Below are 26,715 nucleotides of genomic sequence, written 5' to 3'. Positions count from 1 at the left end.
TATTATAATAATTATATATAATAAAAAAAAATAATAATAATTGTATTTTATTTTATTATAATTAATATAACAATCTAGTTTGTTATTATGATTATTATTCCTTTTTTAAGATATTATTTATTTTATTAATTTAGCCAGATGTTCCTTGTGAAGATTTGAAAATATGTGACATCATCAAAGGAGGTACTACATATTAGACTGTTTTACTACATTAAAACATAGTGATTCACACACGTTTGTTTTTGTGAAAAGTGGGTTCATCCCATAGGCGTAATGGTTTTTATACTGTACAAACTGTATATTCTATCGCTCTACACCTAAACTTAACCCTCACAGAAAACTGTGCATTTTTACTTTCTCAAAAAAAACTAAAACTAATTCTGTATGGTTTATAAGCGTTTTGAAAAATGGGGACATGGGTTATGTCCTCATAAGTCACCCTCTCCTTGTAATACCTGTGTCATACCCATGTCATAATGTGGGTATACAGAGTTGTGTCCTGATATGTCACAAAAACATGCCCACACACACACACATGTTTATGTTCGATGTTATGATTAACATTTTTTGAGAGGTGGGAGGTATATAGGAAAAGCTACACATGGTATGATATTTTTACTTTTCTTTTTTTTCTCGTGATTTCACCTCATGACTAAACATGTCATTTTGAATTAATAAACGTTCACCATCTGTGTCCTCGAGCATCAAAACAAAGGACTTGATAAGACACTAAATTAATAACTTTGAGGCATTTTTGAACATGATTTGAAGACCACTGTACTTGATAGTTAATTTCTTTAAAAAAAAAATCTGATCCACTCTGTTCACAATGGCTCTTTACCGTGTGAAGTGATGGCCTGTGAAATATGAGCCAGTGTATGAGGTTTGACATGGTTGAGGTTTCTCACTGTCTCCTATTCACCAATCCTGTGTAACTGATACTGTTTGACCTAGGCAATTCCCACAAAGATATTTCTCAAATTATACAGGATCTAAGTTAGTCTCAACAAATTGGGGTGAAAGTTATTTTTCGGAAATTTTACAAACAATGACATCAGTGCTGACTGATGGGACATACAGTACCCCTGAGTGGTCCTCTTCCTGTTTGTGCATCAACAAAGGGCTACTGAGGTAAAATGTCACGTGAGATTATATGCTAATGGCTGCGGCCTTTAAGAAACAGAACTTTTTGTGTTATGTCTGTTTAGATTTCACCTCATGACTAAACTTTTTTTTTCTTAAGAGTTCCCTGTTCGCATAACCACTGGCACTTCCAAAACAACAACAACAACAAACAGTAGTGTTTATAACAATGCAGTGCATTGTCAGAAGCAAGACTTTTTAAATACCAGCTTTTCAACTTGTGCATAACTATTCCGAAAGAGAGAGAGAGTTTGCCTCTGGAGTTGTTGATGAAGGATAACAGATATTGTGCTTTTGTGTCCTTCAGCTTTTCTCTGTTATATTGCATTGTTTTGTATGTCATCTGTGACTGCAGAGAGAAGATTATTATGCTCCTCAGAACATCTTGAAATGTGGTACACCGTTGATGATAAGTGGAATATCATATACTTTATATAAACACACTTCAAATATAATCATTTATACACTGAACAAAATTATAAATGCAACACTTTTGTTTTTGCCCCCATTTTTCATGAGCTGAACTCAAAGATCTAAGACTTTTTCTATGTACACAGGCCTATTTCTCTCAAATATTGTTCACAAATCTGTCTAAATCTGTGTTAGTGAGCACTTCTCCTTTGCTGAGATAATCCATCCACCTCACAGGTGTGGAATATCAAAATGAAGATTAGACAGCATGATTATTACACAGGTGTGCCTTAGGCTGGCCACAATAAAATGCCACTCTAAAATGTGCAGTTTTATCTCACAGCACAATGCCACAGATCTCGCAAGTTTTGAGGGAGCATGCAATTGGCATGACTGCAGGAATGTCCACCAGAGCTGTTGCCCGTGAATTGAATGTTCATTTCTCTACCATAAGTCATCTCCAAAGGCATTTCAGAGAATTTGGCAGTACATACAACCGGCCTCACAACCACAGACCATGTGTAACCACACCAGTCCAGGACCTCCACATCCAGCATCTAAATCTCCAAGATTGTCTTGAGACCAGCCTCCCGGACATGCAGCTGGGATACCGATGTGGTTGCTTTCTTGTTTCAGAAACTCTTCATGAGACTTTTCCATTTCATGTGAAAAGGTTTTTGGCCCTAAGGTGAGTAATCAACATAATGCATTAATCACACCACTTTAAATTATCTGAATATTGAATAACTGAAATTAAATATATTACACTACATACTAGTATATATATGCTATGTACTATACTATATACAAAAATGTTATTTTGCTGTTTTACTTTACAGAGAGAGTATAAGGTTTACCTGAGTGTAAACATTGATGTTTCTGACCTTGAAAACAACTGACAATACAATTCAACATCACTATGGATGTGAAAAATGATTCGTCAGGGGTTAACGAGTCTCACTAAAGCTAGCTCTGAAGTACCTGTAATAGGCATTCTGTAATTCTAGCAAATCCATCTCAAATTATTAATATGCGTACTGTTTGTTTGTATAGTATTTTGATACCAGGTAGTTTTTTTAAGAACATTTAGATTCCACCAAATGGGAAAGGCCCCTTCAGCTCACCCAGCTTTCTGTCAATTAGGAACTTGATTCTTCTTCCTGGATGGCGAATTATCAGCAGCTGAGTATTGTCATTCATTTAGAACCGCCTTCTGTTTGAAGTTTGGACAGACTGAAATAGTTAAAGGAGGTTAAAATAAGAGCCTTGGGACTTGTGACTCCTTTCTTGTAAATGTGCAATTAGTGAGACATTACCTTATATGACACTTGATCATAGAACATGAGTAACTGCACAAAGTATGTTTATATGTAATGAGTAATGATTGCAAATAATTCGTAAGTGTATTATAAAAACAAACATGCCAATACAGTACTTAAAAAATTATAAATACATACATAAATACAAATTCATTTATTTTAGCAAAAATATAGTAAAAACAGTAAAATTTCATTACACTTCTAAATAAACTGCGAAAAAAAACAAAAACATAAAAACAGATTGAATATAACAATTTTATGTAATATATTTTATATTGTAATTCATTTCTGTGATGACGAAGCTGAATTTTCAGAATGCTTATTTGGTGCTCAATAAAAATGTGCTATTATTATCAATGTTGAAAATATTATAGATTTTTGTCAGGATTCTTCGAGGAATAAAGTTTAAAAACAGCATTTATTCGAAATGGAATAAATGCTGCCACTTTTGTTTTATTTATTTTCTTGCTGAATAAATGTGTTTCTTTTAAAATTGTCTTTAACAGGACAATAGATAGATAGACGGACAGACATACAGGTATGTATGTGCTGGAAAGTCAGGATTCGCTACAGCTCTTGTCAAGAGGGTTGGGTGTGAGGTGGCATATTCATAGAGGGAGTGTGGGTGTTGCAGGCCTGACAAGAGAGAGCAGGTGTCTCAGGACGGGCTGACCTCACAGCTTTGACCCAGCGGGCCTATCAATCTAGATCTAATGGCAGGGAGGGGGCAAGGAGGGGTATGAGTACAGGGGTAATTAGGGAGCCTCCCATACAGTGCAGACATTAATGGACATGTCATTTTGAATTAATAAACGTTCACCATCTGTGTCCTCGAGCATCAAAACAAAGGACTTGATAAGACACTAAATTAATAACTTTGAGGCATTTTTGAACATGATTTGAAGACCACTGTACTTGATAGTTAATTTCTTTAAAAAAAAAATCTGATCCACTCTGTTCACAATGGCTCTTTACCGTGTGAAGTGATGGCCTGTGAAATATGAGCCAGTGTATGAGGTTTGACATGGTTGAGGTTTCTCACTGTCTCCTATTCACCAATCCTGTGTAACTGATACTGTTTGACCTAGGCAATTCCCACAAAGATATTTCTCAAATTATACAGGATCTAAGTTAGTCTCAACAAATTGGGGTGAAAGTTATTTTTCGGAAATTTTACAAACAATGACATCAGTGCTGACTGATGGGACATACAGTACCCCTGAGTGGTCCTCTTCCTGTTTGTGCATCAACAAAGGGCTACTGAGGTAAAATGTCACGTGAGATTAGATGCTAATGGCTGCGGCCTTTAAGAAACAGAACTTTTTGTGTTATGTCTGTTTAGTTGAGCCTCTATTTCAGGTTCTCTCTATTTTAACTGTAGTCCACTGGGGTCCATGTTCACATACTAAAAGAGAAAAACAAAGCAGCTGGTGGGTGACCTTCCACTCTCCCCGGTGAGCTCAGAGGAGGAGAGAGACGACATAGGCTGGCGCAACTCTCATGGTGCTCAAATACAAACCTCTCCCAGCCAACAGCAGCTGCTTTGCACTATTTTGGTCTTAGGATTCACTGCAGCAATCCTCCAGACGAGGAACAATTTTCACACTCAAGGGGGAAGTACTGCTCTAAAATAAAACATACCTGTAAGCCTAGACAGACGACATGGAAGTAATGGGAGCCCCCTGTCTGATCTCTTCTCTGTCTAATAATTTTCTGCATTAATCAGTGAAATCATTTTAAAACTCTTCTTTGTCTATCTAATAATAGGTTATTACACATTTATTGCACTTGGTGTTGGTTAATGAAATAGGAAAAAAACAATGTCAGGACATACTTCGAGACTTTGCAAAGTCACCTCTTTAATTAGAATTTATATCAGTAAGTTCCAAAAAATAATATATATTCATATATATGTTTCAATATCATTAAGGTGTGTGGGACAGTTCATATCAAAACTTTCATCAACATTTTTTCATGTTCAACCTTTATAATGGAAACACAATTCAAATACATTCAAACCAATTAAAAAATGCGAAGATCACAATGACAGATTAAAGCCATTTTAAAACGCTGTATTTAACCCTTCCATGCTTCCTTTTATTTTTTGCTTTAATACAAGATTTAAAGTAACTTTTTAGCTTAAAACATCTTGGCAGCTTTGATAGAGAAACAGCATGAAAGGGTTAAATCAAATGCTGTTTTACATGAAAACATCTTAACTACTACATTAAAAACAAAATGACAAAAAAATCTTTACTGTTAAACAAATGCCAGATTTCATGAGGAACTTTTAATTGATGTAATATGGTCAGGATGGAATATAAACAAAAATAGAAAATAAAACTGAAAAACAGCCATTTACATAGCCAATAAGAGTAAATCAAAGAAGTTTCCCCCACCACAAAAAGAAATATTTCTTTAAAAGATATTATTCCTTTAAAAATAAGTCTGTTCTACATTTGAAGATTAATCTCTCTTTTTAAATGACAAGCCATCACCCATTCTGATGCTCTTCTCTTCCCTCCTCCTTCCCTCTCACATACTCTCGCAGTCTGACAAAACCTCTGGAAAAACAGTCACCCTGTTACAGCCAAAATTCATGCTTCACACAACACATCCATAGCAAGCAGGATGTTCGAATCAATCAGCAAAAGATGCGGTGCTGTAATTTTAGTCAAGGCCATTTAGTGTCCAACTGTTGACTAAATATATTCTGACTTTGTATATAAAATAGAACTATTTATATGTATACACTTGTCATTTAAATACTGGTGCAAATGCACCATGTGCACAATAATTGCAACCACATCCTCATGCACCCCCAGACCAAAATAATGGAGAATAACAGCAGATTTCCACAAAATTCCTAATTAAGACAGCATTTCAATAATCACATTTTCTGAGGTAAACCATAACACTGTTACAAATTCTTTAAAGGCAACCATCTCTACATTCGCATTTAATACCAGTGGGTCGACCTGAATGTATTCAACACAATTTAGCAGGCATAATATTGAGACAGATACCGCTCTGCACATGTCAAGATCAGGGGTAGTGCAAGAGGTTTGGGGTGTTAGAGGGCACAGTTTCAGACCAGATTAAAGGTGCAAATTGTCACAATTAGTCATTTCTCAAAAAATAAAAGCCATGCATTATAGCCTACAGTATATATACTCAAAAATCAAACCACACACTTTACTCTATTATTTTTTTCTCCATAGGACGTGTTAAATCTTACAGTTAAAACTGTAGTGTACTTTAATTTTTATGTTTGGTTTTACAGGGGACTAGAGATATTTTCATCATCCTTAGCTACAGGTGCAAGACAAAGTCGTTAAACCAGTACCATGCACAGGCATGTCATGGATGAATCTCCTAAAACAGGAGCAAGAGATGTTAGACAACGCTGTAGAGATGGGTAATGGAATAAGACTGGCAAATGTGCATGGTGTTTCGAACCAAGCAGAAAGCGGACACTGGTACACACTCCTGCTGCCCAAACACACTGGCAACCCACTGCACATCTCCCCTTTAAAACGTCAGTTGGTAAAATAGTAAGGCAGCTGTTCGCTTCCGTCAGCTAAAAGTGCATCTCCGAACATATCCAGTTAAGTCCCCCCATTCCACCCCTCCCCATAGCAGCGGGGTGGACATGCACTTGACTGGGTACGGCTTGGATCAGCAGATTCTTTTTCTTTCCCAACGACTGCTTGCTTCAGCTTTCAGAGCCCAAGCGAGTCACAAATCATTGCCAGAGGAACTGGGTTGGCTCAGGCCGAATGGTCCAGGTTTCGACTTTCTCCCATGATTTGCTCTAATTCCAGTCGTCCAGTCCTTTGCCTGTGTCTGAGTCTGAACGGTGCCATTTTGTTTTAAAGGCCATTGAAGCAACTGCGGAGAATTAGGGGCTATGCCGCTAGTTTTCATGAGCTCACTGAAGGGTCGAAACATTTAGAGGGTAAGTCATTATGTTGAATAACATTCAGGCACAGCTGCAATTACATGGCAAAAGTAAGGCAGACTACATTAGTTGGAAACTGACATGGGGCAAAGATCAGGGCCTATAGCAACCTGTAAAATCCTCGGAGTGCAAGAGTCTTACCTGAGTTTAATGTTCCGTCAAGTGAGGAAATGGACAAAAATAATTGCCAGTCCAATATTTATCAGCATCACTAGTATGACCAATATTGAGTTGGGACCCTGAAGAACCAGCGAAAGAGACAAAGCTGGAGATTAGCAACTGAATGTCGTGACAATCAAAATGACACCTGCTCTCATAATGCAATGGAAAATATTAGGCACACACCAATATTACAATTTGAATTTTAATACCGAAAAGCCAATTATTATTTTCAAGTTGTGGCCAATATTAAAGTTCTATAATGTTGTTCTTAAAAAAAAAAAAAATTAAAAAATTATTAATTTATTAGTATCAACCAATATAGGATATTTAATTATGATCATTTCACAAATGTACTATTTAAATTACATTTGCCTTCATGTCACAATCACTCAAATTAATAAACAGAAAACACTAATAATTTAGAAACACTATTAAATGTATACTCAAGGATTCTCAAAATACAGTATTTTGTGATGCCTAAAATTGAGTGTAGCATTCAAATGATTGCTTTTCTTTTTTTCTTTTAGTTTTATTGTAAAGACATAATATAGAATTTTAATACTGAGAGAATACAGATAATGTATAAAACATCTGTGAAAAATAGCATTTGTAATATATTGTAAAAGTACAGTCATATAACATAATATATTGATAGTGATAAACACTGCCAAATGTAGTCATTTGAATGATATATGTCATGCATGTTGCAGCTACTTACTGACTCCTCCTCAACAATGTCAGTAGTAATTTCCATGCTGGCTTTCTTAGTTTCTGCTAGGCTCTTTGGCTTCAATGATTCCTGTTTCTTCAGTTTGGGTTCGGGTCTGTTCTCTTTGGCCATTACTGGTTTGGGGGTCGGTACGCGGTACTGCTTTTCAGGTGGGGGCATCCTGGTATGAGCAGCTGTCATTCCATGGTGTTCTTCATCCTCTGGATCATCAGGTGGCATCATCACCTCCGCCTTCACGTAGTATCCGTGATACTGGGAGTGCAGCTCACCGTTGCCAGGGCTGGAGGCATTGGTGACTGGCACCGGCAGCTTGGAGGGTTTGGCTATAGGTACTACCTCCTGTTTTACTTCCTGTTTGTTTGATATCTTGGAAGTAGCCTTGGTGACACCTGCTGCCAGGCTGTCGGCAGCAGGGGGCTTATTTTCTTTAATGGCTTTTGGGACACTTCTGTTAAAGAAGGGCTTTTTCTTGCTGAGGGGAGGTGAGGGGGGTGGGGTAGGACCGGGGCTTTGGGAAGGGGTCTGGGTTGGGGTTGTGCCTTTGCGATAAAAGTGCGGACTTCCTGAAGGCGATTTTTCTTTCTTTTCTTCTGGTACTTCTTTAATCTCAATGGGCTCAATGGAAAACCTCTGCTTGATATAGTCAGGGCCTTAAAATGGTGTAAAAAAAAGTCAGAATTAGCTTTATATTTTATTTGATAATATTTTAGATTAATATTACTATATATATTTTAAGATTCAAACCAAAATATGACTTCCTGTTATGAAAAAGGATATTGATTTCATACTGGAGAGGACACCAGGACTAAAAGCATGTTTATTATGCATTTTGAGAGAGACACAACAAATGAATAGGAAAATAAATTATCTATCAATATTCTTATGAAATATTAGATAATATTTTAAAAATCTTTATTACTCCCATTACTACACTTCTTTTTCAACATGCTGTCCAAAAAGCACATTAATATACAAATTAGGCACAGTGTATAGATAACATTGTGTTTAATGGAAAAATTATGGAACTTTTACACACATATTTCATATAAGTAAAATAGTATATCAAAATTATTTTTATATATCTTTAATAACATAGTTGAGAATCATCATTATACAAAGTTTGGTATAAAAATCATCCTGAAACCTAAAATTGGTTGGTAATTTTTTTTAAATCCCATTGTTTTTGCCTTTTCATGTGTATTCATGTAATTTTATTTTTTTAGAAAAAGTGAGCCCTGGTATCCTCTACAGAGCACATAGCAAAACATATGAAAAAAATATTATATATTATTTTCAATTTTTTTCTTATGCTCTAAACAATGTAAAAACGTGAAAAAAATACAAAATTCACAAAGCTTTTTTTCTGGTTCTCAGGAGGCTATATAAACTGAGTTTCAGTTCATGTTTGTGACATGTTTAATTTGTTCACAAAAAGGAACCTCAAATGGCAGAAAGCGACATCCTGTTTGTTTTCTTTATTTTACAAAAGCACAATGTTTTGTTTTCATTGTGAGTGTACACAAATAAAAGCAGATATTTACAGTGATGCATTATTAATAAGACAATAAGTGTTTAAAGTTGATTCTGCTGGTATAAGGAAACAGTTGAAGTGATCGCACTAGTGCGCACACACACACACACACACACACACACAAAACTCATCAGTTCCAGCATTGCAAACTGGACAGCGCAGTGAGTACTTTATCAAAATAAAATACAGTAAACCAAATATCAACAAATCTGCCATTGGAACTGAAGTACAGAGCCTTTAATTTATATAATAAATAATAGTTTAGCATTCCGATAAGTTAGATCACAAATATGGGATAGGTAGGATACACAAGCACAAAGCTCCTTTCACAAGCAGTTGAGTGCACAAGTCTTTAAAGTATACTCCTTTGTCAGTCTGTGAGAGACGCATTCAGAGACAGCACATGACTACATCCGAACTCTGAAAAATGCTGCCTTCGGAGGACACATTGCAAAGTAGGAAGGCATCAAGGCACGTCCGAATTTAATGTTAGCTTCAGTTCCTGTCTCCTGAGATGCCTTCACATGTCTGATTTTTGAAGGCAGCATAGATGTATCCTTCGCTGGTCTTGATATCCCACAATTCTATGCATTCGATTCTGTGGCAGTTAAGCTAAAAAATAAAGATGGCTCTGAAAGTTGTGGTTGGTGGTCCATTTGAATGTAAATGTACATTTTTGATCTACGTTTTCCACTTTTGATGTAATTTCTAGCGAGAAATTAATATTGCAGTAATGAAATATTCACTTGGTTACCACCAAATCTCTCTTTTTTTTTAGCTGTAGATCATTAAACCGTTACTCTGCCTCAGAAGTCTGTGCAAAATCAGTTTTGTTAGTTGCCTTCATGTGCAAATATTGCTTGATAGGGCAGCAAGGCAACAAGTCAGCTGCCTAAATTTTTGGATGCAGCCAGGTCACTGCCTTTTATCTGCTTTGTTTTCAATTGCGCAACTCATGGCATTCGTTGTTTTTCTTCTGGTGGCCGGTTATCAAACAGTGTTGCATTGCTCTGGGCACCCCATTCTGGATTGGGGGTGAATTGCCTTTGTTTGGTGTAAGGCCTTATGCACCAAACCGAGATGTCCATACCATGAGGGTTCGGTACAAATACATGTATCGTTACACCCCTAATAAACACAACATTTTATATTTCTATTTCATTTTATACAGTCTGATTCTTAAACAAAGTAAAAATAAAAAATGACAAAATGACATTGATTAATCTAAATGTGGCTTATCTCAAGAGTGCTGCTTGTGAATATCAAGCTCAGAATAAACTGCCAGCACAACAGATGCAATTTCACATTTTCACAGTATCAGACGTTTAGTGTTTATGCAGGGACGGACAGTTTGCCACTTGCTTTATGATTTAAGTTTGAACTTCCAATCATTCTCCAGATTCTCCAGACCACAGGCCATGCCACAGTGGAAATATATCACACTGTTTATCAGCCTTTATACAAAGCTAAAGTGAGGAACAGCTCATCTGCAGACAGTCTTGACAAGCACTTATTATACTATATAATAATTTGACTATTACATATAACACAAGCAGTGTAATTATTGTGAAATATGTAATAAAATTATATATATATATATATATATATATATATATATATATATATATATATTCTGATTCTGGGGTACGATACTTAATAAATTGTCTATACAGTGTTTTTCCTCTTTGTAGGCATTTAATAAACCTTTATAAATCCATGGACTTTTTATTTGCTTTTGTTTATTGTTATATTGTTTTACGGGACAGTTTTTGTCATACAGTGAGGTCAAAATCTTTAGGAGTCCATTATATGCTTTATCAATTTCATCTTCCTAAAAAAATGAATATTGTGAACTAAAATGAGTGTGTCTCACTAATATAAACATTGGCTACTTTTAATCCAATCCTCAAGATTTAAGAAACAAGATTTTGTAAGGCTATTTTGAATAAAATGGAATAAAACCTTACTAGTCCAGGGCGATATTAACATACAACATGTGCAGACAACTGAAAAATCCACCACATTTCACTTCATCAGCTGGAATTTAAAATGAAATATACTGAATAACTAAAGGGACATGGTTGATGGAAAAAAATCATGGGAAGAAAGTTTCAGTGTTTTTGTGTTCTCTCGCAAATCAATTGTGCTCCCCAGAAAAACTTTGCATTCACCTACAAAATTTTTGTGATGGAAAATAATATGAGGTAGGAAGAAAAACTGTATTTCAATGCCTTTGCAAGCAAACATAACATTTCCTAAGGGGAACACAATCATTTTAATCTTCTCCGCAGGTAATGCATTCTGGGAAATTAAGTGTTTTCCACCCTGGTCCCAAAAAATTAATTGATCAAATGTGATGAAATAAATTAACTTAATGAAAATCAATCTGCAACGATTATTCTTCAATTCTGAATATTACCCCCCACCCAACAGGCAACAGATTTATCCTTAAAAAACATTTTCCAGGCATTTCAAAAGTTTAAGGCTCTGATTGTTATAATTCACAAACAGCTACAACAGTAGTTGGACTAATTTCCACTAAACAGTAAGCTTTAATCTCACTGTGACTATGCTGTCAGAACTGCCTAGTGTGCAATTAACTGACAATTGAATCTAAGCTGTTGCTAATGTAATAGACAATTATTTCAATATTATTTATTTACATTAATTATATACTAAATATTATTTATTTAAAATATTTCAGCAACAAGGATTTTGAACAAGACATAGTAATCCACAAGGTGTAAAATATATTTAGCTTTTATAAGCAAGACGGTAGAGGCTAGTCATGCAGATCTGCGATTGAGTTGGGGATGGGCATTTTAGGATTCCACTTCGAGTGTTTAGGAATTAACTCGAAACCATTTGGTAATGTATGGACAAATGCCAAAGGCTTTTTGGCTTTAACAAGGCTTTATATGAGCAGAAAGAGGTTGAAGAAACTGTGGTCTCACTGAATTGAGGTTAATGTGATATTATATATCATACATATATATTGCTGTGTGACATTCACCTTCTTGTGTCATGTTGGTAATGCTAACGTATTAGTTAGGATAATGAAATGAAATGTTAAATAATAAAATATACAGTCTGCCACACAGATTAAATTTTTTTACCATGATCATTTTAAAAAAAATAATTTGCAGGTATTAAAATCAGTCGGAACTGGGCTCAAAGAAGCTGCAGATCATTTATGCAAATGGTATTCCTCCCCTTTGCTTGACAGGGAGGCAAAAAAAGAGACATTTGACCCAGACACAAAGGGAGCAACTAGGGAGGGGTGAAAGGGCGTAGAAAACATGTGCGTATGCATGACAGAAAGCGAATGTGCACGTGGATGGTGGGATACCTGGTTGATAGAAGTTGGGGGACAGTTCTCTGGACACTGCTCTGGCAATATCAGAGTCCTGGCTGGCAGACAGGGCTGCCTGGTCAGCTGCATCTGCTTTGGCCCTGGCATGTGCGGTTCTATGTAAAGCAAAGAGACAAAGCTGGAGTCAGACAGCATAGATGATAAGATATGGGAGGAGGATACATCATTTGAACATTGCTTCTAGCACTATCAGCCACCAGAACTGCAGAGGCACTGTGCCGCTCACAACAAGCACACAATGATGCTTTCATTAACAGAAACTAAGAAACAAGTTACTAGGCTGTGTACTGTTTTCATTTTCCTATTCACAAAAAACTAAATAAAAATTTAATAAATACATACAGACATACATACATACAGCAATGCATATATAAATATAGAACATATAGAAAGAGAAATAAAGAAAGTTTGATGTACACTACCATTCAAAAGTCTGGAGTCCGTAAGAGATTGTTTGTCTTTTTTGTTTTTGTTTTTTTGCCTCAAAGGATGCACTCAGTTAATCAAAAGTGTGTGGAAAGACATAATATGATAATCTTACAAAATATTTAAATTTCAAATAAATGCTGTTAACTATTGAACTATTATATATATATATATATATATATATATATATATATATATATATATATATATATATATATATATATATATATATATATATATATATATTTATTTATGACCCTGGACCACAAAACTAGTCTTGTGTTGTTGGGGTATATTTTTAGCAATAGCCAAAAAAAAAAAAACATTGTATGGGTCAAAATGATCGATTTTTCTTTTATGCCAAAAAGAATTACAAAATTAAATAAAAAATATTTTGTACATTTCCTACCGTAGATACATCACAACTTACTTTATGATTAGTAAAATGCATTGCTAAGAATTCATTATGACACATTTAAAGACGATTTTCTCAGTATTTGGATTTTTTTGCACCCTCAGATTCCAGATTTTCAAATAGTTGTATCTCAGACAAATATTGTTCGATCCTAACAAACCATACATCAATTGAAAGCTTATTTGTTCAGCTTTCAGATTATGTATAAATTAAATTTTGAAAAACTGACACTTGAGACTGGTTTTGTGGTCCAGGGTCACACACACACACACACACACAGATATACACACATATTGCATATATATATATATATATATATATATATATATATATCATGGCATGGTTTCCATAAAATAAAAGCATAAAAATAATAGCAACACAGTTTTGAACATAGATAATAATGTTCCTAAGCAAAAAATATTACTTGAGGAACAAATCTTCATATTATAGTAATGGCTGGTGAAAATTCTGCTTTGACATCACAAAAAATAGCTACATTTTAAAATGAAATAGAACCCAGTTATTTTAAATTGTAATAATTTAATTTTAATAACTTTTGATAATAAACTTTTACATTTAACTTAGTATTTTATATCAGCCCAACAAGGCCTTACATAACCCATTGGATGAACACTTTTTAAGAGGATGTACACATGCATGAGTCAGTAAAGAGAGAGTTATGTATACATGTTACAATATAACTTCATATATTTAAATACAGACATGCAGTGCCATGAGCACTGGAAGGCCATCCAAACCTAATTTTAGTTTGTTTTACATTTAACATTTAATACAGTGTGAACATTTTTGTAGGTTAACTCCTATCAGTAAAACTACACCGTTCTCCTTTTAGACAGTAGCTTACTTAATAAAATTCCTATCACATATACAGAGTAAAATATGAATATCAGTGCTTTCTCATCCCTCATTATTTGTTAAACATTTAACCATTACTTTTTTTATCCTCTTTGCACAAGGCCATGTAGTCTTACTATGAATCAAGTCATAAGTGTTAGCTGGCTGTCATAAAAACATTCCAGACAAAGTATCTTTTGAAGTCCATCCACATTAGAACTGTTATGCTAAGCTTGCTTTTAAGGGATCATAGCCTTTAACTATGGGGAGGAGCTTTGTATTCATCAGATTCTAAGAAGAGCTATGCCAATAATTTGAAATTCCAAAGCTCTGGTTGAATGAATTAAACTAGCTTTCTCTTTTCCTTCTAAAAAACAAACCTCAAGTAATAAGATGAAGATCTGCACTGCATATACTTAGTACAATATAATTGTGATATATATATAGCACTGGACCTCTGCTGAGAATTGCAATAACGGTGATAAATTAAACCTTAAATATGAGGACGATATACTGTAAGCTTGATTTAGAGAGTCATGTCATGATGTGATTGCACTAACACTGTGTCTGGTGTTTGGGATTAATGCTTTATTATGGTTCAGTCCAAACCAGCCTAGCACAGAGCAGCTCCTGGGGAGATTCATAACTCTCAGTAGCCAACAAAGATCTAAATGAAACCTGTCACAAATGGGTCTCAAGAGCTAGCTTTAGCTTGAACAGCATTGCTTTCACAGTTATACTACTGTTCAAAAGTTTGGGGCCAGTACAGGTATATATATATAATTGTTTTCAGCAGGGGATGCATTAAATAGAATTTTACATTTTTTTGCAAATAGATGCTGCTCTTCTATTCATCAAAGAATCCTGAATAAAAGTATCACAGTCTCCACAAAAAGTGCAACCATTTTCAATACTGATGATAAGAAATGTTTCTTGAGGTTCAAATCTGCATATTAGAATGATTTCTGAAAGATCACGTGACACTGAAGACTGGAGTAATGATGCTGAAAATTCAGCTTTGCCACTACAGAAATAATAGCATTTTAAAATATATTAAAATAGAAAACGGTTCTTTTAAATTTTAATAATATGTCACAATATTACTGTATTTTTGATCATATGAACATAAGAGACTTCTTTTAAAAACATTAAAACAACTTTCAGACTCCAAACTATGCATTGTGAAATTAATTCTCTTAAAGGGATTGCAAACATGAAGTGGTAAAGATTATCAGTGAAAATTTACTTCAGTCTGTTCATAACATAAAACTACAGCATGACAGTATTAGACAGACTATTTTTATGGTGATTTTTGTGTTGCACCGAGAGAGAGAGAGAGAAAAAAAGGCATATGGGTTTGAAATAAGATGAAGGTGAGTGAAAAATGCTATTTTTGGGTGAACTGTCCCTGACTCTCAGTGCAATAAACATTAAAAGATATCTATCACTTTATGCTGATTAGAATTTCAAACACTCAAGGCATATATAATATTAACAATATTAAGAGAGTATCTACATACTATTTGTCAGCCAAGTAATAAGCAGCACCTTCCCTATGTGTTAATGGACCTAATGTGATATTCTTTGGAGTATGAGCCAAAGAACATCTCCAAGGCGACAGATGGAGCACTTGCAGAAATTCTGAGGGTTTTAATTTGGCAGTGTGTCCTCACATTCGCCCACTCTATCACACACAAGAGCTCAGATGAAGATGTGAAGAGGATCACATCCTCCCCGCTTGAGCCTACAGCAACTCAACACGTGTCTTGATTCTGATCTGTCCAGTTAGCCTTTACATATGCACAGTTCTGTCTGTATACTTATGCTGCTAGTTTATATGATTTTTTTCAGACTACACTGATAATTCATATAAACATTCTAGGGCTGCAAATCACTAAAATAATTGAGCATGATTAATATCATAATTTTTCTTTAGTTAAATTCAGTGCAAATTCCATATTTATTAAAATGAAACAAAACACAGCAGTGAAATAGGAAACCTGCGATGTGTACAAAAAATAAAAAAATAAAATAAAAAATTATATATATATATATATATGTTTTTTTTATTTTTATTTTTATTTTTTATTTTTTTGTCGTGGCCTGCAGTCCGCTATAGGACAGTTTGCATTACCATGTCTATGAATAACAGCATTTCACTGGTGCGTGATATTTTACTTCAATTATAAAATGTTGAATTTGACAGCCCTAAAACACATAAAATGGACAGGAATAATAATAATAATAATAATAAAAAACTAAAATATAATTTGGGGATAAATAAGTCAAATAAAAGTAAGTATGCCTACTGAAACTTGTTCTGAAATTGAAATTATTGAAATTATTTTGCAATTAACAAATCACTACAAAATGCAGTGTATAAAGCAGATTACCATAAAAGAAACAATCCTCTACATAAACTGTTGCTGATGACAAACAGAAGATTAAAAAAGATGGATCATTTATTTATGGAATCCCATCCATTAAAGCTTTGACCAGATCTAGAGAGTCACAAGATGCATAAATCTCTCATATGAAATCACTTTTTTACAAAATCTTTAACAAAAAATGATCAATGGTAAGAATTGTTTTCACCAAAATATCATAGTTTTTACAGTCTTCTCACCACTGTCATTAAAAAATATATTAAATACAATGACAAAGATATTCTTGTGTAGAGATCCCATTTATAATTTACAATAATTGTAGCAATTCCAATATCTTGGAAGTAATTATTATTGCCATGGTAAAAAGAAAGTCTGTGCTGAAAGGATGAACATGCACACATACAAGCGGCTCTAAACCTGAATGCTCTAACAGATGATAACAGGACGCAGAGTGGCTACTGTATCAGTGACGGCTGCAAGACTATATTCTTGTCAGCGACTGAGAAGCCAACTCCTGCCTTGCCTTATTTAGTCAGGCTCAGTGCTGACACACAGTGCACACATGTGTGAGAGAGCACAGGCCTGAGAACCCCTCCACCCCTCTTTTCAAGACTCCTTCATGTCTATCCAAAGCCTTCTCAGGCTCTCCACACCTTCCCTGAACCCTCATAGCACTTATCACTTCTCTGCGTAACAATCTTCAAAGACACTGAGAGATATTTTATTCATCCCGCAGCTCTAGGACATATTACTATTTCATTAGCTACATGAACTGTGCACGGCTCGTTATAGCAGCTTTAATTAAAATCCATACTCTTTTACCTATCAGAAAGAAGCACACGGTAACACATGGTAACATGTGCCATTATTTAATCACTATTTACATTTCACTTGACTTTCTTTTGTAGAACACAAAAGCAAGAATAACAGAGTAAGGAGGTCACTCCTGAAATTACAAGGAATAATGACTGGAGCTTTCAAGATTCAAAAAGCTTCACAAAAGTGATTCAGATTAAGTTTTACAATAGCTTTGTTTGATGAACAGACTGAAATTTAGGTAATTATTCACAGATAATCATCATTGAGTTGTTAACCACTGAGATCAATGATTAAGTGAGCTGAAATCGAGAACCAGATCAGTCCGATTCATTAAACCGAATCAATCAGATCAGCTTTGTGAACAGAATTAACTGTTTGGTTGAAAAGAATAATTCATTCACAAATCTGATATCGCTACTGAACTCAGAAGAAACGGAAGTGAACGTAAAGATTTTCAGCATGCAAGTCATATGGACCACTTTTATAATATTTTGATGATGCTTTTTTGCAAATTTCTAGTTTGACAGCCTCATTCCTCATTCAGTCATATTGAAAAGCATGTGCAGGATATTCTATATTAATATACACATTCAGATTTTCATGGCCCACTGAAGTCATACAAGTTTGGAACAACATAATGATTAAATGATTACATAAGTTTAATTTTGGGTTGTACTGTCCCTTTAAGCATTATGTTGTCTTCCTTACTACTCTTTGATGTATGATGTGAGAGGAAGACAGTTCTGAGGAGCAAAAATGAATAACTACATGTATGTCTCAAATTGAAGAAAAAATTAATATTAAACAAGTGAGAAACTTATAAAATTACAATAATTGATGAATTACAAGAGTAAAGAAATTAAGTTTTTGTGGTTTTCTGGAGTGGGAAAACGTGTTGTTGTGTTTAGAAAACAATATCGGACATTTCCTCCACAATTCCATGTGTGACTTAATCGATAATTATGTGTTATAGATAACGGATATAAAAAGAAGAACTGATGGTAATTCAATCCCAGAGGAATGAAGCAGCTTTGCCTTTGCAAACGCATTTGCCATTTGATTTACACATACCACCAAAATTACATAAGTATCTCCTTTGAGCTATCCACATCTATTCTTAACCTCTTTTAGGAACATATAGGCCTTTTAATTGTAATGAGCAGTAATGCATAAAAGTATCATACAATATCTCCTCTAAAATTGTTTAAATGATTATAAACATTACAACTGGCACCTCGACTCCTCTGTGACTTCATTCAGGACATCCTATTGGCCCTGCATTGATTATGTGATCAGTATGAGAGCTATGGCCAGGGGGCATGTGATGGCACTTATGCAAACAGACTGTTCAATGTGGATTTTCTGCACAATAGTTGAAAAATGCCTGGGCTCCTCCCTGCCGCGTTTCACTAAATTATATGAGAGGGAATGAGCAGCCTTAAACTCCTGCATGCAGGGTGCTATGTTGGTTGGAGTAATGCAATTATTGTGAGCAATACTGTTGGTTAGATGAAGAAAACGTATGTTTTATGTGCAAGTAAAGAAAGAAAAAAAGAGTTTAGAAAGAGAGTGGAATAAATCTTTAAGATGCAATTAATTGTGTGGTGTAGGATTGATCTAGAGGAAGTATTAACCTTGAGGTGGCAATTTCTACTTTTGTACGGGCAATGGCAGACGCTCTTATGGCTCCTTCAACGGCACGGTCCACTTTCTGCTTCGTCTTGGTGTTCTTGAGGGGAATAAGCTGCTTCTTGATGCCACGCACCAAAATGTTATTTTTGTACTTCCCCTCTTCTTTCGTCCCATCAGGGAATATCGTGCACCCGTAGCCGTGGCGTTTGTTGTTTATCCACTCGCCTTCGTATTTCATCCCATTTGAGCGCTCACTGACACCGAAACCATTCCGCTTGTCATTCTTCCACTCGCCCATGTACGACTCAGTGGTGGTGGCATCGACATTGTCCTCAGCTGGCATGTACTCATCGGCCCCTTCTCCATCTCCAAAACTAATGGTGGAGTTTGCATCGCTAGAGCTGATGCGGCTCATGGTGGCGTCACTTCGTGCTGAACTGCGCTTGCTGGATATGGAAGAACGGGAGTCTGACTTCCTCAGCTGCTTGAGGCTCCCGAACAGTGAGCCCCGTCTGAAAAGGCCCTTTTTTTTACCGGAGCCCACTTCGCTGTCGCTGTGGAAGTTCAGGACGAAGCCGCCCCGGGTGCCAGCGGGGCTGTCCGACATGTGGTCATGAAGTACGGAGCCGTTACTCTGCTCGCTGCGGAGGGAGGCCAGTGAGGTGCGCAGTGGGGAGCGGATGACAGTAGCCATGCCGTAAGGCACACTCTGACGTACGCCATAGCCGTGTCGCATGCCACCCATCCACTGGCCCTGGTACGTACCTGGCAAAGGGATTAGAGAGACTTTAGTCTAGATATTGCATAACACATAATACAGGGATTATAAATAAAATAAAACACCAGAGGAACTCACACGTCAGGGTGCTTTGATGTTTTTTAAGCATTGTTTAGAATTATTTAAAAAAATTCCAAGATAATTAGATTAAATTATGGATTCATTTTAATAATTAATACAAAATCATTATTTAAATAAAATTGATGAATTAATATTAATATTTTATTTCTTGCATTCATTTTTTGCATTCCATGAATACTAAAAACAGTATCAGTAATCAAACTTCTTAAATTCTATCCTAATATATTTTGTTCTATTAAAAGGCTGAATTTAAAGATAAAGAGTTTGCTGGATGGAAGCATCCACTTAGTAACAAATCACTCTTAATAAACTATTTACCATCAGGAACCAAGATTATTATCTTTCAAAACACAATTCTGTTCGCAAGTTTGGAGTTGGTGAGATATTGTTTTTGAAGGAAGTCACTTATGCTCAACACGGCTGAATTTATTTGATCAAAAATACAATAAAACAGTAATATTGTGAAATATTATTACAGTATGAAGTAAGTGTTTTCTGTTAATAATATATGTGAAAATGTAATTTATTCATGTAATGGCAAGGCCGAACATTCAGCAGCCATTACTCCAGAATTCAGTGTCACATGATCCTTGAGAAATCGTCTTTATATGCTGATTTGGTGCACAAGAAACATTTCTTATTATTATCACCAATGTTTAATATTTTTATGGAAAACCGTGATTCTTTGATGAACAGAAAGTTTAAAAGAACAGTATTTATTTGAAAATAGAAACCTTTTGTAACATTGTAAATGTCTTTACTGTCAGTGTTATTCATTTCTGTCAAAATAAATGAATGAATAACTGACCCCAAACAATTTAACTGAGTTGAATGTCTTCACTATTCAATACAGATATAATATAGATATATAGCGCTGGTGCTATAGTCATAATCTAGGTGAAAAGTTTTTTAATCTGACCTTCAGCAAATATACAAAGTGTTAAAATGCATAAATATAATAACACCAGATTATAATTGAATAAATTATTGTCAGGCTAGTAATATACAGGTGTTATCCTATCCACACTATGACGCTGAAGTGATGAAGTGAACAGCTCTCCCTTCTATATCTCATATGCCGGCTTGTCAGACCTAACAGCTTCAACAGCAGAGCCAGCATTATTTTAAAACATGGAAGTAATCTGAGCTTTGTGACTCCAGCTAAGTTTGTGACTCCAGCTAACCATAACTTTTATTTATTTACCTATTTATCCACTCATTCCTTATGATTCTGCATACTGCTCTCTATAGCAGTAATGTTGAGAAGCTAACATTCCAATAATACAACCCGAATTCCGGAAAAGTTGGGACGTTTTTTAAATTTTAATAAAATGAAAACTAAAAGACTTTAAAATCACATGAGCCAATACTTTATTCACAATAGAACAAAGATAACATAGCAAATGTTTAAACTGAGAAAGTTTACAATTTTATGCACAAAATGAGCTCATTTCAATTTTGATTTCTGCTACAGGTCTCAAAATAGTTGGGACGGGGCATGTTTACCATGGTGTAGCATCTCCTTTTCTTTTCAAAACAGTTTGAAGACGTCTGGGCATTGAGGCTATGAGTTGCTGGAGTTTTGCTGTTGGAATTTGGTCCCATTCTTGCCTTATATAGATTTCCAGCTGCTGAAGAGTTCGTGGTCGTCTTTGACGTATTTTTCGTTTAATGATGCGCCAAATGTTCTCTATAGGTGAAAGATCTGGACTGCAGGCAGGCCAGGTTAGCACCCGGACTCTTCTACGACGAAGCCATGCTGTTGTTATAGCTGCAGTATGTGGTTTTGCATTGTCCTGCTGAAATAAACAAGGCCTTCCCTGAAATAGACGTTGTTTGGAGGGAAGCATATGTTGCTCTAAAACCTTTATATACCTTTCAGCATTCACAGAGCCTTCCAAAACATGCAAGCTGCCCATACCGTATGCACTTATGCACCCCCATACCATCAGAGATGCTGGCTTTTGAACTGAACGCTGATAACATGCTGGAAGGTCTCCCTCCTCTTTAGCCCGGAGGACACGGCGTCCGTGATTTCCAACAAGAATGTCAAATTTGGACTCGTCTGACCATAAAACACTATTCCACTTTGAAATAGTCCATTTTAAATGAGCCTTGGCCCACAGGACACGACGGCGCTTCTGGACCATGTTCACATATGGCTTCCTTTTTGCATGATAGAGCTTTAGTTGGCATCTGCTGATGGCACGGCGGATTGTGTTTACCAACAGTGGTTTCTGAAAGTATTCCTGGGCCCATTTAGTAATGTCATTGACACAATCATGCCGATGAGTAATGCAGTGTCGTCTGAGAGCCCGAAGACCACGGGCATCCAATAAAGGTCTCCGGCCTTGTCCCTTACGCACAGAGATTTCTCCAATTTCTCTGAATCTTTTGATGATGTTATGCACTGTAGATGATGAGATTTGCAAAGCCTTTGCAATTTGACATTGAGGAACATTGTTTTTAAAGTTTTCCACATTTTTTTTACGCAGTCTTTCACAGATTGGAGAGCCTCTGCCCATCTTTACTTCTGAGAGACTCTGCTTCTCTAAGACAAAGCTTTTATAGCTAATCATGTTACAGACCTGATATCAATTAACTTAATTAATCACTAGATGTTCTCCCAGCTGAATCTTTTCAAAACTGCTTGCTTTTTTAGCCATTTGTTGCCCCCGTGCCAACTTTTTTGAGACCTGTAGCAGGCATTAAATTTTAAATGAGCTAATTAAGTGGATAAAAGTGTAAAATTTCTCAGTTTAAACATTTGCTACGTTATCTATGTTCTATTGTGAATAAAATATTGGCTCATGTGATTTGAAATTCCTTTAGTTTTCATTTTATTAAAATTTAAAAAACGTCCCAACTTTTCCGGAATTCGGGTTGTAGGTAAAGAGGCAAAATAGAAGTGACTTATGATATACAGAGTTCAGAAGAGCCTATTTTCAGGATTCTTTGCAGAAGAAGAAAGTAAGTTATGAGTAAGCAGTAATGTGTGACCCTGCCACATAAATTCGACAGTAGGCCAAATATCAGTTTACCTCGGATTTAAATTTCTTCTTAGAAGACTTCATAATATATTACTACTGTACGCAATCTAAAAACTATTTGAATAGTGATGCTGTTTAATCACTTTGGAATTTAGTTACATTTAATTTAAAAAATCTTAATATAAGCTAATCAGTTTTGACTATATTTCAGTATTTTAAAAATGAGTGAAACATGGTCACTGTATTTTAAAGTGATAGCTCACCCAAAATTTTTAATCCATTCCTCCCTCATCCTTTCGTTGTTCCAAACATGTATGTGTTTTTTTTCCCTTCTGTTGAACACAAAATAAGACATTTGAATAAATGTTGATGGTAGCCATTGACTTCCAGAGCATGAAAAAATACTATGGAAGCCAATACCATCAACTGTCTGGTTACCCATATAACACAAATTTTCCCAAATTCTTCAAAATATCTTCTGTGTACAGCAGAAGAATGAAATTCATACAGGTTTGGTTCGGCATTAGGGTGAGAAAATAATGAAATTCATTTTTGGGTGAACTATTCCCAGAGGGTATACTGTACACTATATGAACAAGTGAATTAAATTAACAGTTGGACAATACACATTTTTAAATACCTCCATTTTACGATTTAACTTCCAACAAATGACAGCATAGAATTTTCATGTAGCACAAATATTTAGCAAAAGAAATAAGCAGAGACAAGAACTCTTCTGCTGGTCTACTAGTCTGCTCAAAGAGTTTTGATTTGATGTGTTGCAGATGTAACTATTATTAGCCATGACCTCTGTGAGCAACTTCTGCTGACCAGTCCAGTTATATGCCATACATCAACTCAATTGCATGGACAAGCTGCTTCTAAATCTACAGCCCATTATTCAGGGGCAAAATATAGGCATTATAAATAACTCAAGCACTACAAGACGCAATCTTGTTTGATCTTTCACAAAAATGGAAGAAAAAAATTATCCTTGTATTATTCATAAGAGGCATTTGTTTTATAGTGATGTATTATAAAACAGAGACATGATTTCACTCGGCAGAGGTATACACACACACGACACACACGCAAGACTTTAAAGAACATTAAATGGGTCAAGTGATGTTTAGCTGCACTCACCCCCATCTCCGTATGTCTCGACCCCATATCCATCTTGCAGTCCATTACTCCATGTGCCTTCATACCTGGCAGGTGTATTGAGACTCTGGCGAACCCCATACCGACCCTTAAATCCGTGACTCCACTCCCCGCGGTACAGCCACCTCCCTTTGGACTCCACACCGAGCCCGTGCCGTTTCCCCTGCGCCCAGTAACCATTGTATGTATTCCCACTGGGCCAGGTGTACACCCCGACTACCTCAAACCCGTTGGACCAGGACCCGGAGTATTCGCCCTGGCCCTTGGGGCCGGTACAGATGCCGTGTCCGTGGGCTTTTCCGTCCTCCCATCCACCGCAGAAAGTGCCGCCATCGTCGAAGTCAAACCGTCCGCCCGTCATTCAGATGAAGGGTAGAAATGAAAGTGTTTGCGTCTCGATGGTTGGTAGTATGTCGGATGCTGAACAACTACAACAGTAAAAAAGGGGGAGGTAAATTTCAGACTGCGGACGCAGTGGTGTGATGCGGTGGTGTCTGGTGGAGATGGGTGAGCGCGCGCATTGTTGGGAGTGTCGGCGGTGATTGAGAAGAGGATCGCGCGCAGCCGCCGGAGCCGCAGCCGCTGTCACTGTCGCCGTTCCTGGCTTCTGTTTTATGAGAGAGGAGACAGGAGCCCAAAGCCGGGCGAGAGACACTCAGCTGATGACGTCAGTACTATAAGTCCGCCCTCGCCGTTTCTCATTAGGGTGGGCGAAAGATGGAAGTTTTAGTTTTTGATCATCAGAAATAGACAGATTTTATTTCGCATAACCATATTTTCTAAATATCCTATTTTTTCTAAAAAAAAAAAAAAAAAAAACTAAATTAATTCCCTTTGAAATTTATATGTAGCCTAATCTTTTTTTTTTACTACTTATTGTTTAGCAATAACTGTAATTGTTTACATGCCAACTCTGGTGACTCTAGATTATATATATATATATATATATATATATATATATATATATATATATAGATATAGATAGATAGATAGATAGATAGATAGATAGATAGATAGATAGATAGATAGATAGATAGATAGATAGATAGATAGTTAAACGTATCCTAGTAGCTTATGTAATAGCTGTGGACAGCTGTTGAGCAAATTTCATAATAAATTTTGTTGTGACAAAATGGGCTGCAAGACAACCTTGAGATTTATGGATGTGGCATAGACTTTTATTGTTTCTAAGTTCTCCCTCCAACAGTCAGACCAATTTAGTCCGCAATTATGTCTATAATTATGCAGCTTACCTTGGCCATAACTTGTGCCACATCATTGTAACTAGTCAAGAAAACAGTGGTAATGTTGTCACAACAAAATAACCAACCACTGTCACGATCAGATGTGGCCACGTTTGTCCCAGGTAGATTTATAACAGCTTAGGTGGTAATGATTGGCCACTATGCTCTTATAACTAAAAATTGAGCTTGAAAATTTATAATTTATCTGTGGCTACAGGACTGCCAATACATTTCAGCAGTATGTTGCCTTGCAGATAGCAGTTTCTGTGTAGACTCAGATGATGTCAGACATTTGCTGAAAGATGAATGAACTTGTGCCATGCAAAAGGTGACAAAGAACGTCATAAGTCCTTAGAATAAAAACACTAATCCATGTAGACAGTATTATACAACAATGCTGAAACAATGAATGCAGAAGTAAATAGTAGGTAAGTTACTTAGCTGAATGCAGAAGTAGTCTGCAGCTGTTGTAAGTTACTTAGCTGAATGCAGAAGTACATAGTCTACTGTTGTGGTAAGCTAAAGATAAGCTTAATTAAAAGACTTGGGTGACACTTGTCAATTGTCATTATTGACATCATTATTTTCTAACCTATTTTATATAAGTCAAATGATGATTTTATTTTGAAAAGATACATTTTGGAAAATAGTTATTTGAACAATTCTCACTATTAACTAGTTGCTTATTAGCATGCATATTAGCATATTGGCTGTTTATAAGTAATTATAAAATACATATTAATGCCTTATTCTGCAGGACCATATTTTAGATCCCTTAACCCTACCCCACACCTAAACTTAACTACTTTACTAACAGTTAAAAAGCAGTAAAGTAGTAGTTTACTGAGGCAAAATCGCAGTTAGTTAGTAAATAGTGAGAATTGGTCCCCAAACTAAAGTGTGACCAAATGTTTACTTGACTTAACTCTAATCAGATTTTTACCTAATAGAATGCTGTTGTATTTTCTGAGGCCTCCTGTAACTAATATGTTGAATAATTCTTAGTAACAGGTCAGGTGTTGGTGAGTATGAATTAAATCTTACAATGTAGTTGAACAAAAGAAAAAAAAGAAAAAAAGAAAGAAAAAAAGAATGCCAATAGTGACCCCTGATGTCTATCCTTCCTGTCTCTACGCTCTCATCCTCTGCATACAGTGTGTCCTTGTTCAGAGGCGAAGTTTTTAATCTAGAGTTCGGTAAGAATTAGGTCAAGATTAAATTTTGTGACAAGTATAAAATATATCTGGAAACATCAAGACAGCTATAATAGACAATTGACATACGAGTCTACAACATT

General features: G+C 35.8%; 1 protein-coding gene across 3 annotated transcripts; it reads right to left on the bottom strand.

Moving 5' to 3' along the window:
* Nucleotides 1–4,715: 4,715 nt before the first annotated feature.
* LOC132154882 (junctophilin-1-like) lies at nt 4,716–24,798 on the bottom strand. Of its 3 annotated transcripts, none has more exons than XM_059563606.1 (6): nt 24,157–24,798; nt 19,167–19,929; nt 12,607–12,725; nt 7,715–8,376; nt 6,976–7,073; nt 4,716–5,437 (listed from the first exon to the last, which is right to left on the bottom strand). In XM_059563606.1, exons 1-5 carry the CDS (start codon nt 24,533–24,535, stop codon nt 6,993–6,995), a joined length of 2,004 nt encoding a protein of 667 aa, XP_059419589.1. In that variant the 5' UTR covers nt 24,536–24,798; the 3' UTR covers nt 4,716–5,437; nt 6,976–6,992. The 3 variants fall into 3 exon arrangements, with proteins under 3 accessions (XP_059419589.1, XP_059419588.1, XP_059419587.1); XM_059563605.1 differs by lacking the exon at nt 4,716–5,437 and adding an exon at nt 6,200–6,865; XM_059563604.1 differs by lacking the exon at nt 4,716–5,437 and adding an exon at nt 6,200–6,807.
* Between the last annotated feature and the right edge of the window lie 1,917 nt (nt 24,799–26,715).

This window comes from Carassius carassius, chromosome 12 (assembly GCF_963082965.1).
Source record: "Carassius carassius chromosome 12, fCarCar2.1, whole genome shotgun sequence".
Classification (NCBI taxonomy): domain Eukaryota; kingdom Metazoa; phylum Chordata; class Actinopteri; order Cypriniformes; family Cyprinidae; genus Carassius; species Carassius carassius.
Note: the sequence above shows the minus strand (reverse complement) of the source record. Positions and strands in the feature narration are given on the sequence as shown.

Coding starts and splice junctions, on each gene's coding strand:
- LOC132154882 (XM_059563606.1), bottom strand. CDS start 24,535: ATGACGGGCGGACGGTTTGACTTCGACGATGGCGGCACTTTCTGCGGT. Junction 19,930..24,156: donor CGAGACATACGGAGATGGGG/GTGAGTGCAGCT, acceptor TCCCTTTGCCAG/GTACGTACCAGGGCCAGTGG. Junction 8,377..12,606: donor CCCCAACTTCTATCAACCAG/GTATCCCACCAT, acceptor CACCATTTTAAG/GCCCTGACTATATCAAGCAG.